Source organism: Bos mutus, chromosome 9, assembly GCF_027580195.1.
Source record: "Bos mutus isolate GX-2022 chromosome 9, NWIPB_WYAK_1.1, whole genome shotgun sequence".
Lineage (NCBI taxonomy): Eukaryota > Metazoa > Chordata > Mammalia > Artiodactyla > Bovidae > Bos > Bos mutus.
In genome coordinates this window covers 87,171,991-87,184,043 of record NC_091625.1, presented here as the reverse complement: position 1 = coordinate 87,184,043, position 12,053 = coordinate 87,171,991, and the positions used below count along the sequence as shown (strand labels likewise).

At 41.7% G+C, this 12,053-nt stretch overlaps 1 protein-coding gene and 1 long non-coding RNA gene across 2 annotated transcripts in view; one reads left to right on the top strand and one right to left on the bottom strand.

Annotated features, from left to right (window-relative positions):
- IYD (iodotyrosine deiodinase) overlaps window positions 1-12,053 on the bottom strand; it is a 29,751-nt gene that overhangs the window by 6,097 nt on the left and 11,601 nt on the right. Inside the window, exons 2-3 of the mRNA XM_005909054.2 lie at window positions 5,957-6,148; window positions 2,812-2,971 (exon numbers count right to left, since the gene is read on the bottom strand). Of these exons, the coding sequence (XP_005909116.1) occupies window positions 2,812-2,971; window positions 5,957-6,148 (352 nt within the window). The remainder of the gene's footprint in view (window positions 1-2,811; window positions 2,972-5,956; window positions 6,149-12,053) is intronic.
- Window positions 1-12,053, top strand: part of LOC138989235 (uncharacterized) — a 32,193-nt gene that overhangs the window by 8,722 nt on the left and 11,418 nt on the right. Inside the window, exon 2 of the long non-coding RNA XR_011465480.1 lies at window positions 7,845-7,933. This is a non-coding gene — a long non-coding RNA (uncharacterized lncRNA). The remainder of the gene's footprint in view (window positions 1-7,844; window positions 7,934-12,053) is intronic.

The following is a 12,053-nucleotide window of genomic DNA, read 5'->3' as shown; positions in this document are numbered from 1 at the left end:
AACGTCTCTCTAAGAGGGATGGGCTCAACTGGACTTTACCTGTCTATGTTTTCTCATGAATGTGCCATAAGATTTATGTATTTATTATTAATACCCTGCACTTATTCCAGAACACAACCGTAAGTTACAATGCCAATAGACATCCATTTTGATAGGGTTTAAATAATATCTCAGGGGAAAAAAAAGTATCCTCTGAGGCCAAAGAAATGAAAAGAGCAGGACTGAGAGGCCCGTCTTCTCATCACCCAGCCTTGTCTACCAGAGGAGAAACCCACTTTGTGCCACAAGATGGCCAGCCCAGTGCCTTTCCCCAGGCTTCTGTCACACTGGGTGTTGGATGGCTGGTGCCGGAAGTGGCCACAAAAGTGCCACAAATGACAGCCTGGGGCATAAGAACCTCTACCTTCTACATGCCAAGGACTAGAGTTGGCACCCCACCCCTCCTCATGCTCAACCTGAGAAGAGTTCAGAGGGGAAACGAAATGCCTGTGAGGAGTTTGTAAAGGGGACCCTGCGACCAGTGTTCTAAATGACAAGGCTGAGGGGGGCTTCCTCTGTGGCTCAGCTGGTAAAGTACATGTCGGCAATGTGGGAGACCAGGGTTCAATCCCTGGGTTGGGAAGATCCCCTGGAGAAGGGAAAGGCTACCCATTCCAGTATTCTGGTCTGGAGAATGCCATGGATTGTATAGTCCATGGGATCACAAAGAGTCGGACACAACTGAGCGACTTTCACTTTCACTTTCTCTGCAACAAGCGAAGCCATGTGCCTCAACTAGAGAAAGCTCATGTGCTGCAACAAAGACCCAGTGCAGCTGGAAAGATAAAAAACAAACTAAAAATTTTTTTTCAATTAAAAAATAAAATAACAAGGCCTAGTCTGAAAAAAATGGAGTGTTTTTAACTATGAAAATGACTGAGAAATTACTGAATTCATCCTAGATATAATGTAGGGTGACTGGTCCTCAACAGGGAAAATGGGCTCAACAAGGCATAGTTAGTTGCAGGTTCTAGAAAAAAAATGAAACTTTACATGTGTCTACTCTAATACATTGAAGCCTCATGGTAAAGCCAGTTACACTGAATTCCAATCCACCCTGGAGTTAAGAAAGCCCGCAAAGTTACTAATGCCTAATGGATATTAAACCTGCACTAAATTTGTACTTTTATTGAGCATGTATTAAAACTAAAGTCTGCTCAGATGTGATCATTATAGCAAGATGTCATTTACTTCATTCAAGATCCTGAGGATTTCACAGTCTTATGTTCCAGAGAGTAGAAAAGCACATCCTCAAAGTTTTGTTTGCCAATAATTATTTGGGTCAGAGCCTGTTTGTTTACCAGACTTACTATGTGTCATCGCCGTTCTGCATGCTTACAAACACATCCAAATTTCATAATGAAATAGATACTAGACTTATTCCCATTTTGCAGATGAGGAAACCAAGGCACTGAGAAGTTAATAAATAGTAGATCTCATATTTGAACTCAAGCACTCTGGCTTCTAAGGCCCTACTCTTAGCCTCCATCTTATTTAATCCTGATACCAAGTTTTTAACATTATTTGGGGTGAAAAAAATAGAAGCTTAATGTGATGGTTAAGTTAAGGTGCCAACTTGACTGGGACACAAGGAACCCAGATAGTTGGTTAAGCATTATTCTGGGTGTGTCAAAAGGATGTTTCTGGATGAGATTAACATGTGAATTGGCAGAGTGAATAAAGCCAATTAACCTTCCCAGTGTGGGTGGCCTGGTCTAATCTGTTGAAGCCCTGAGTAGAAAAAACACAGGTGGAGTAAGGGATAATTTTCTCCTTCTGCCTGTCTTTGAGGACATCAGTCTTCTCCTGTCCTTGGCCTCGGACTGGAACATACACCACCAGTTCCCCTGATTCCCAGGCCTTTGGACTCAAACTGGAACAGCAGCATCAGCTCTGCTGGGCCTCCCACTTGCTGAGTGCAGGTCTTGGTATTTCTCAGCCTTCATAATCACTTAAGCCAGTTATAGTAAGTTGGCTCAAGTAATTATGAGCCAATTATAAATAATAAATAAATTGTCTATTATAATAAATAACGTGCTAAAATGTGCTTAGTCTCTCAGTCGTGTCCAACTCTTTGTAACCTCATGGACTGTAGTCTGCCAGGCTCCTCTGTCCATGGGGATTCTCTAGGCAAGAATACTGGAGTGGGTTCCCATGCCCTCCTCCAGGGGATCTTCCCAACCCAGGGATCAAACCTAGGTTTCCTACATTGGAGATGGATTCTTTACCAGCTGAGCCACCAGGGAAACCCAAGAACACTGGAGTGGGTAGCCCATCCCTTCTCCAAGGGAACTTCCTGACCCAGGAATGGAACCAGGGTCTCCTGCATTGCAGATGGATTCTTTACCAGCTGAGCTACCAGGGAAGCTCTATAATAGTAATATTATCTATTATATATATTAATATAATAAATTTCTTTCTCTCTGTGTTTCTATTTCTCTCTGTCTTTGTTTCTCTCTCTCCATTGATTCTGTTTCTCTGGAGAACCCAGACTCATGCATTTAGAGACTGAAAGCAAACGCCCAAGGTCTTGCACTTGGAAAAACCAGAGCTGAGACATGAACTGAGATGCGATCCCAGCTGGCGTCTCTAACACCTAGCCAACATGTGTGCTCAAAGCAACACAGACGTGAGGCCTGACTGCACTTCCATCATTTCTCCCACAGTTAAAATGAAACTTTTTAACACCTAAAACAAACCAGGGAATTGAATCTTAGTTATCTCATTTTAAGAAGCCAAACCAAACATGCCTGATGCTCCCCACTTTTGTACCTGAATTTCTTCAAGTCTGTGACCCATCGAGGTCCCATCCTCTTCAGGTAGTTTATTTCCTCTTCCTCCTCAATGATCTCCCGAATCTTATGCTTCACGTCTGGGTCCTTCACAACCACAAATGTCCAGGGCTCTGTGTGGGCCCCACTTGGGGCTGTTCCTGTCGCACATTCAATTAACATCAGAAATTAAAACTGCAGGGAAATGTGAGACTGTCAGCTAAGAATTCCTATAACTCATATTTGCTCAAGATAATGTTAGATCACCTAGTACACAAAGTCCCCAGAGGTAGCCTCTGGGGTTTTGCTGACATCCTGTTTTGTTCCACCTCACTGTCAGGGTCTTTGAACCAATTGAGATCAAGGCCAGTAGTTCCTGGGCCATGAGAGTTTATCACTGCTTCTCTAATTATGTGGGAGAAGACATCCCTTGAAAACTGCACCGTGACCAGTAAGGAAACTCAGAGGGAAAGCTCTGTCAGTCAAAATCCCCCAAAATCCATTATTTGTTTTGGTAAATATTTGTTTTGGTATTCTTGAAAAAGTGTCAAGTCATGAAGGTTATTGGAACTCGAAAAATGTAAATGGTAAAAAGCATTTAAAATTTTTAAATGGTAAAAAGCACTCTCCAGGGCTTCCCTGGTGGCTCAGTGGATAAGAATCCTCCTGGCATTGCAGAGGACATGGGTTTGATCCCTGATCCGGGAAGATCCCACATATGAAGAAGCGACTAAACCCATGTGCCACAACTATTGAGCCCGTGCTCGAGAGCCCAGGAACCGCAACAACTGAGCACATGTGCCACAAGTACCGAAGCCCCTGTGCCTGGAGCCTGTGCACCACAAGAGAAGCCACCTCAACAAGAACGCTGGGCATCGCAACTAGAGAAAAGCACACACAGCAACGAAGACCCAGCACAGACACTAAATCAATTAACAGATTTTTAAAAGAGCACTCTCCGAAAGGCAACTGAACTATAAATCGTTTAGTGCCTATATCACAGTTCTGAGGATGGCAGTGTGGGGTTGTGGTCCTGTGTGGATACATGAGAACTTCTTGGCCCAGGGCGCTCAGACACACAACAGTGTGTCTTTCAGCTCTCACAGGCTTTGGGAAACCTCAGACCACACTTGGATCAGTCCCGCTATCCCTGACAAAGCTTCACAGTGCATCGTGGACTCAAGGAACTTCAGTTCTCCTTAAGATTTCAGCTAAGGAGCGAGCCAGGTTCTGGTCTGGATGTCACCACTCTCTCCTAGAAATCGCTCACTGTTTCTAGAAGCAGACCACAGTGTGGGATATTTCAGAAGTATTTTTTTTTCTTCCTAGTGAGTAATTCAATGGCATAAACTCTATAGAAGGGGTCTCAAGCTTGCCAGCCTTCATGAGTTCACCATCCACCAGTCCCTGTGGTAGAGAGGGCATACTGAATTGTAAAATGCAAGTCAAATCAAACATAAAGCCCAAATTTCTGAACAGAGAGATTCCAGTTCACTTTGTACATGTTGTCTGTTCACTAAATATTGGTGCCATTGAACACAAGAAATAAATTGCCCCCTAATGTTTTCAACTATGCCAAACGTCTCTGAATGTCATGTGCACACGTATTTAAATACAGATATACACACAGAAGATATTTAGTAACCTCTATTAGTTAGATAAAGGACTCACCAATTTAGTTCATTTATGTTCTTAACTGAAATAAAATGTTTTATTCTTTCTTCCTTTTAATTCGGGCAATGGATTTATAATAGTCATGCAACAATTTCTGAAAATTAACTTTAATGTGATTTTGTATAGGAATAAGAACCCAATCAGAGGAGGCTCTCAAATAGGGGCCTTTCTATCTCCTTCCCCTTGTCTGTAATTCTCTTCTCTTCTTCTAAGGAGATTTACATTAAAAATGGGTTTATCTTGCCTCGATTTACTTTGTGAATTCATATGAAGTTTGCTAGTTCATTGGAACAGAGCATCATGGTGTGTAATACAAGAAATTTAGTCCCCAGAAGAGAAATATATAAATGTGAGTGTGTGTCTGTATGAGTGTGTGTCTGTGTGTGTGTGCACTCATGCACATATGCATATGTTTTAAGGGGAGGGGAAAGTAAGAGGATGTTTTTTCTCTTCCAAGGTGTAATAATATGTTCAGAAATTTTCATTTTTCATAAAAGTTTATAATGTTGAATAATTTTAGACGTTTTGAACTGTTGTCACATCTGCTCCCAAGAAGTCTGTAATAGTTAAAAGTTTGTAGAAAATGGAAGTCGTTATGTCCCCAGCAGTCAGTCAACATCTGGGTAAGACTGTGACCGAGAAGGACCCTAGGATGGGCTTTTCCCATATCCTCTGCTTTAGCTCCTCTTGAAGTACCTGGATAACAGTATCTGATGCACATTTCCAGAGTTGTTTTTTTTTTTCCCTGACATCACTTAATTTTTTTAAGTTTATTTTTTAATTGAAGGATAATTGCTTTACAGACTTTTGTTGTTTTCTGTCAAAACATCAGCGTGAATCCGCCATAGATATACATATGTCCCCTCCCTCCTGAACCTCCCTCCCATCTCCCTCCCCATAGCACCCCTCTAGGTTGATACAGAGCCCCCGTTTGAGTTCCGTGAGGCATAGAGCAAATTCCCATTGGCTATGTATTTTACATATGGTAATGTAAGTTTCCATGTTACTCTCTGATGTGAAACCCCCCACCAAATGGAAGATGTTAACTATTTGACCCCATGAGCTCATAGCCCCAGGCTTCCTGGAGCCTAATGTCTGATGAAGTTAACTCCTATGACACCACCCTGCGACCTCACCATCAGCCAGTCAGAGACTTGTACCTGAGCGGATCACACACCCTGCGACTGCTCTCCCTCACCTGCTGTTTAAAAATGCTTTGAACTCAGGGGGCTTTTAGGGAATGAACCACCCCTCTCCTTGCAAAGCTCTTCAATAAACCCTTCTGTGCTCCAAACTCCTACATGTTGGTGTGTTTGGCCTCACTGTGCATTGGGCATAGCAACTTGCACTAACAAGACTTGGCAGGTAAACCTATCACTCCAGGCTTTATCTGCTGTGTTTGAGCTTCAACATTGCTCTCCTACTGTCACTTGCCGTGGGCATTCCCAAAGACCCACTGCGCATATACAGACCTGCTGCTTTGATGACGTTGTCAATGACCTCCATTGGGACTTGCTCGTTACTTATGAATCTAACAGACCGTCTCTTATTGAGAAGTTCATAAAACTCCTGGGATCTCTTAACCATTTCCTTCTCTGGGTAGCGACTGTGGGAGAATGGGATGTGTTCCACCTCTTCCTCTGACTCTTGCCATTCATCAGCCTCTGCAAATAGGAACAAGACAGCAAATTAAATGATCTCTTGGTTTTGAAAGGGAATGCCCCCTCCCCGGCCCCATAAGCCTCATTAGCATAAGAATTCTTTTGCATTGACTATTTTTAGGAAACAGCAGACACAGGAGAAACTCTGAAAACCAGAGTAGAAGTCACCCTTTGGTAAGCGGACGTTTACATTTATAAAGGAATTCTCCATTTGGAAGTATCTTCCTCTCTGCACCAGGAAGAGAGGGATGATTCTAAATCACAGTAAACTCTTGTCAATAGAGAAGGTGTGGCTGTAAATCTCTGTAACAACTTTACCCTTATTTACTCTGCTTTTTCTGATAACCTCCCATAACTGACTCTGCTGAGCCCCCAACACCTTTCTTTTGTCTTTATCTGGAAATGATATTTAAGGTGGTGGCTGGGGCCATTTCCCTGGCAGCTCAGCTGGTAAAGAATCTGCCTGCAATGTAGGAGACCTGTGTTTGATTACTGGCTCGGGAAGATTACCTGGAGAAAGGAAGGGCAAGACTCTTCAGTATTCTTGCCTGGAGAATTCCACAGACAGAGGAGCCTGGCAGGCTACAGTCCATGGGGTCACAAAGAGTTGGACATGACTGAGCGACTTTCACTGTCTTTCTAGAGCCATTTCAAGGGGGTTACTCAGTCTTCCTGGGTCTCTCCCATGTACACAAGAAATATACATATTGTTAAATTTCTGTTTGTTTTTCTCTTGTTAACCTGTATATATTACAAAGAAGAGATGTCTCAGCCAAAAACCTAGAAGAATAGAGGGGAAATTCTTTTTCCTCCTTTAGAGTCACAAGGTGACCACTAGAGAAAGGGAAATCAAGTTCTCAAAAATATCTAAAGGATATGAGCTCAAAAACATCATAAAAAAATGAAAAGGGTCTGAGAATCCTGATCTGATCTTGACTGTCCTTCAAACCCCAGACTGGTTACAAATCAAGGAAAAGAAAATTTTTGCTTCCCCAAAGATGAGAAATATAAATTCCTGTTAACAGTGAACTAGCTTATTGAAGCTATCTCCCACCAGCTGAAAATCACTAAAGTGAAAGTGAAGTCGCTCAGTCATGTCCCACTCTTTGCGACCCCATGGACTATAGCCTACCAGGCTTCTCCATCCATGGGATTTTCCAGGCAAGAATACTGGCGTAGGTTGCCATTTCCTTCTCCCAGAGATCTTCCCGACCCCGGGATTGAACCCGAGTCTCCCACATTGTAGGCAGACACTTTACCGTCTGAGCCACCAGCGAAGTCCAAAGTGTTAGACCCTCAGCCGTGTCCAACCCTTTTGTGACCTTATCAACTGTAGCCCACCAGGCTATCTGTTCATGGAGTTCTCCAGGCATGAATACTGGAGTGGGTAGCCATTTCCTTCTCCAGGGAATCTTCCTGGCCCAGGGATCAAACCTGGGTCTCCTGCATTGCAGGCAGTTTCTTTACCATCTGAGCCACTAGGAATCATCTAAAATCACTAAGATCTTGAAAAAAAAAAAGTATTACCTTAAAACCTATCATAAAATCATTAAATTGCTAACAGCATAGTAAGACATCCCCAGGCCAAAACTTAAGGGAAATTAGGAACCTGAGAAGGTAAATAAGTGCAAAAGCTACATTTGCCCTCTTAGTATCTGCCAATCCCTATATATTTACATGTTTATTTTTATGTTTTCAGGGATCAAGAGAGACAGAAATCAAAGCCCAGACCCATATACAATGGGAAGTCTGACAAGCATGGACCCCAAGACTACATCCTTAGAAAAAGTAAGAAATGTAAATAAGTCAGCCCCCAAGGGGTTACAGCATTTTTGTGAGTCATGCCTCAAACCTGAACTTGGAACAATGTGGTCCTGCCTGAAAATAGCCCCATCACCCAACAGAAGCAAATGCCAACATACAGATAATTTTAAGTGCAATAGTCAGCAACCCATCAAAGACAACCAGACATACACAAAACCAAAACACCTTGAGCAAAATATAGCAGAGCAGATTTTTAAAAATAGAATCAGACACCTGAAGTCTCCAAATATGGAATCGTCAGACTCAAAAGATAGAAAAATTTTGATGGCTAGGTTTAGAGGGGAAAAGAAAGACAAGCATTTATAAATCTGTAGGGTACAGGAAAAAATGAAAAGTTACATGGAAAACAGTCTAAGATAGAGATTAGAACTGAAAAATAAAACAATAGAACTAAGAACTTGGTGGATGAGTTTAACAGCAGGTTAGACATACCTAAAGAAAGAGTTAATGAACTGAAGATAACTCAGAAGAAATATCTTGAACAGAACAAGGAAAGACCAAAAGATGGAAAACATAAAAGATCAAGAAAAATAAAGCAGAATGAGAATGTCTATTATATGTCTGATGATAGTCACAGCAGGAGATGGGAAAGAGGATGTGGCAGAGGCCCTATTTGAAGGAGACTATTTGTTAAAAGGGCTTCCAGGGTGGCTCAGCAGAAAAAAAGCCACCTGCAGTGCAAGAGACACAAGAGACTCAGGTTCAGTCCTTGGGTGTGGAAGATCCTCTGGAGGAGGGCATGGCAACCCACTCGTGTTCTGGCCTGGAGAATCCCATGGACAGATGCATGCATCTGATTAAAAAAAAAAATGCAAAATGCCATATCTACAGATTCGAGAGGCCCAGTCAATCCCAGGTAGTAAAAGAGAAGGAAATGGCAACCCACTCCAGTGTTCTTGCCTGGAGAATCCGAGGGACAGAGGAGCCTGGTGGGCTGCCATCTATGGGATCTCACAGAGCTGGACACGACTGAAGCGACTTAGCAGCAGCAGCAGCAGCAGCAGTAAAAAAGAAAAGAAGCCCACATCTTTTATAATCAAGTATAAAATCTCAAAATCAGCCAGAGGGAAAAAAAAGATTCCTTTAGGAAGAGGCCCAGATGGCTTCATAAGGGAGTTAGTTCTATCAAACACTCAAAGAACATGCATGCATGCATGCATACTGAGTCCCTTCAGTCGTGTCCAACTCTCCAGGCGCCTCTGTCCATGGGATTCTGCAGACAAGACTACTGGAGTGGGTTGCCATGCTGTCCTCCAGGAGAGCTTTCCAACCCAGGGATCGAACCCTTGTCTCTTATGTCTCCTGCATTGGCAGGCAGGATTTTTTTACCACTGGCACCAGCTGGGAAGCCTGAGTAATGCTGGAGTGGGTTACCATGCCCCCCTCCAGGGGACTGAACCCTCATTTCTTAGTTTCCTGCATTGGCAAGCAGGTTCTTTATCACAAAGAGCAATTATTGCTATATTTTCTCAAACTCTTACCAAGAATAGAAATATAGGAAACATCATCCCCAACTCATTTTATGACACCCACAACCTTGTTACCAAGTCTGACTAGGACATTAAAAGAAAGGTTACAGATTCAACTTCCTCATAAATATAGATGCAAAGAGTCCTGACCAAAATATTAGTAAACAGAATTCAACAATATGTAAAAAACAGTGCACTTTGATCAAGTTGGGATTATCCCAGGAATGCAAGTTAACGTTAGCAAAACCATGTTTGTTACATTTACAAGCTAGTAATCATTGTAATACGGAAAAAGTGTTTGATAACATTAGGCATTCATCTCTTAGTAAATTGGAAGTATAAAGGAACTTTCTTATCCTGATAAAGTCTAGCTATGGGGAAAAACACCCAGAACCAACTACATAGTTAATGGTGAAACATTTAAACTCTCCATCAGATATTGAAAATGAATTAATATTGCCTATTCTCACCAGAGTTTTAATTATGAAAAACTAATTTTTGAAGCTTTTAGGAAAGAATGTAGGAGACTATCTTCATGACTTTGTAGAGAAGAAGAATTTCTTAAACAAGAGACAAAAATACTAATCATAAGGAAAAAATCTGTTCTGCTTACCTACACTAAATTTATCTTTACACCTGCCTGCTTCTACCATGTTTTTCTGGTTTCCTCTGCTTCCGTCCTGTTCAGAGAGCTGTGAAAATCCACAGAAGATGAAGATGCAATGGAGGATTCAATAGGTGGAGCTGAAAATGGTAAAACGAAGAAAACGAACTCACAGATACGGTAGAAGATAAAAAGGAAGATATATCTGGTGAACTAGAAGCCTCACCAAGGGCAGACCCAACCACCTCATTTTAGAAGGTTTTCCAGTCAATAACACTGTGAAGTTCCTGGTAGGCTTTTCAAACAAAAGAGTTCAGAAGACCTTATTGCTGAATTCCCAGATGCTTCATTCCAACATTCTTGAAATTGTTCGTTATAGATCCAAAATATCACAGTTCTACCTCTGAACATGTGTGTTTCTTCATTCCTTTCACCATAACTAGACAGTATTTTCAGTCTGAATTACAAAGATTCACATGTGAACTACGAAGATGCCAACTGAAAGAAATTCTAAGATACAGTCTTCAAAAATTAAAGATTATAAAAAATAGGAATGCTTTGAATGTAGAGTGTATATATATATATATATTCATATACTTTATATATATACATAATTAGGCATTCATCTCTTAGTAAATTGGGAGAAGAAAGGAACTTTCTTAACCTGATAAGTCTAACTATTGGGAACAAACAAAATCAAAACACCCCAGAACCAGCTACATAGTTAATGGTGAAACATTTAAACTCTTTCATCAGATATTGAAACTGAATGAATATTGCCTGTTCTCACCAGAGCTTTAATTATGAAAGACTAATTTTTGAAGCTTTTTAGAAAAGAATGTAAGAGACTATCTTAATGACTTTGTAGACAAGAAGAATTTCTTAAATAAGACACAAAAATATTCAGTTCAGTTCAGTTCAGTCGCTCAGTCATGTCTGACTCTTTGCGACCCCATGAATCACAGCACGCCAGGCCTCCCTGTCCATCACCAACTCCCGGACTTCACTCAGACTCACGTCCATCGAGTCAGTGATGCCATCCAGCCATCTCATCCTCTGTCGTCCCCTTCTCCTCCTGCCCCCAATCCCTCCCAGCATCAGAGTCTTTTCCAATGAGTCAACTCTTCGCATGAGGTGGCCAAAGCATTGGAGTTTCAGCTTTAGAATCAGTCCTTCCAAAGAACGCCCAGGACTGATCTCCTTTAGGATGGACTGGTTGGATCTCCTTGCAGTCCAAGGGACTCTCAAGAGTGTTCTCCAACACCACAGTTCAAAAGCATCAATTCTTCGGCACTCAGCTTTCTTCACAGTCCAACTCTCACATCCATACATGACTACTGTAAAAACCAAAGATTTGACTAGATGGACTTTTGTTGGCAAAGTAATGTCTCTGCTTTTTAATATGCTGTCTAGGTTGGTCATAACTTTCCTTCCAAGGAGTGTCTTTTAATTTCATGGATGCAGTTACCATCTACAGTGATTTTGGAGCCCAGAAAAATAGTCAGCCACTGTTTCCACTGTTTCCCCATCTATTTGCCATGAAGTGATGGGACCGGATGCCATGATCTTCGTTTTCTGAATGTTGAGCTTTAAGCCAACTTTTTCACTCTCCTCTTTCACTCTCCTCAAGAGGCTTTTTAGTTCCTCTTCACTTTCTGCCGTAAGGGTGCTGTCATCTGCATATCTGAGGTGATTGATATTTCTCCCAGCAATCTTGATTCCAGCTTGTGTTTCCTTCAGTCCAGCGTTTCTCATGATGTACTCTGCATATAAGTTAAATAAACAGGGTGACAATATATAGGCTTGACGGACTCCTTTTCCTATTTGGAACCAGTCTGTTGTTCCATGTCCAGTTCTAACTGTTGCTTCCTGACCTGCATACAAATTTCTCAAGAGGCAGGTCAGGTGGTCTGGTCTTCCCATCTCTTTCAGAATTTTCCACAGTTTATTGTGATCCACACAGTCAAAGGCTTTGGCATAGTCAATAAATCAGAAATAGATGTTTTTTCTG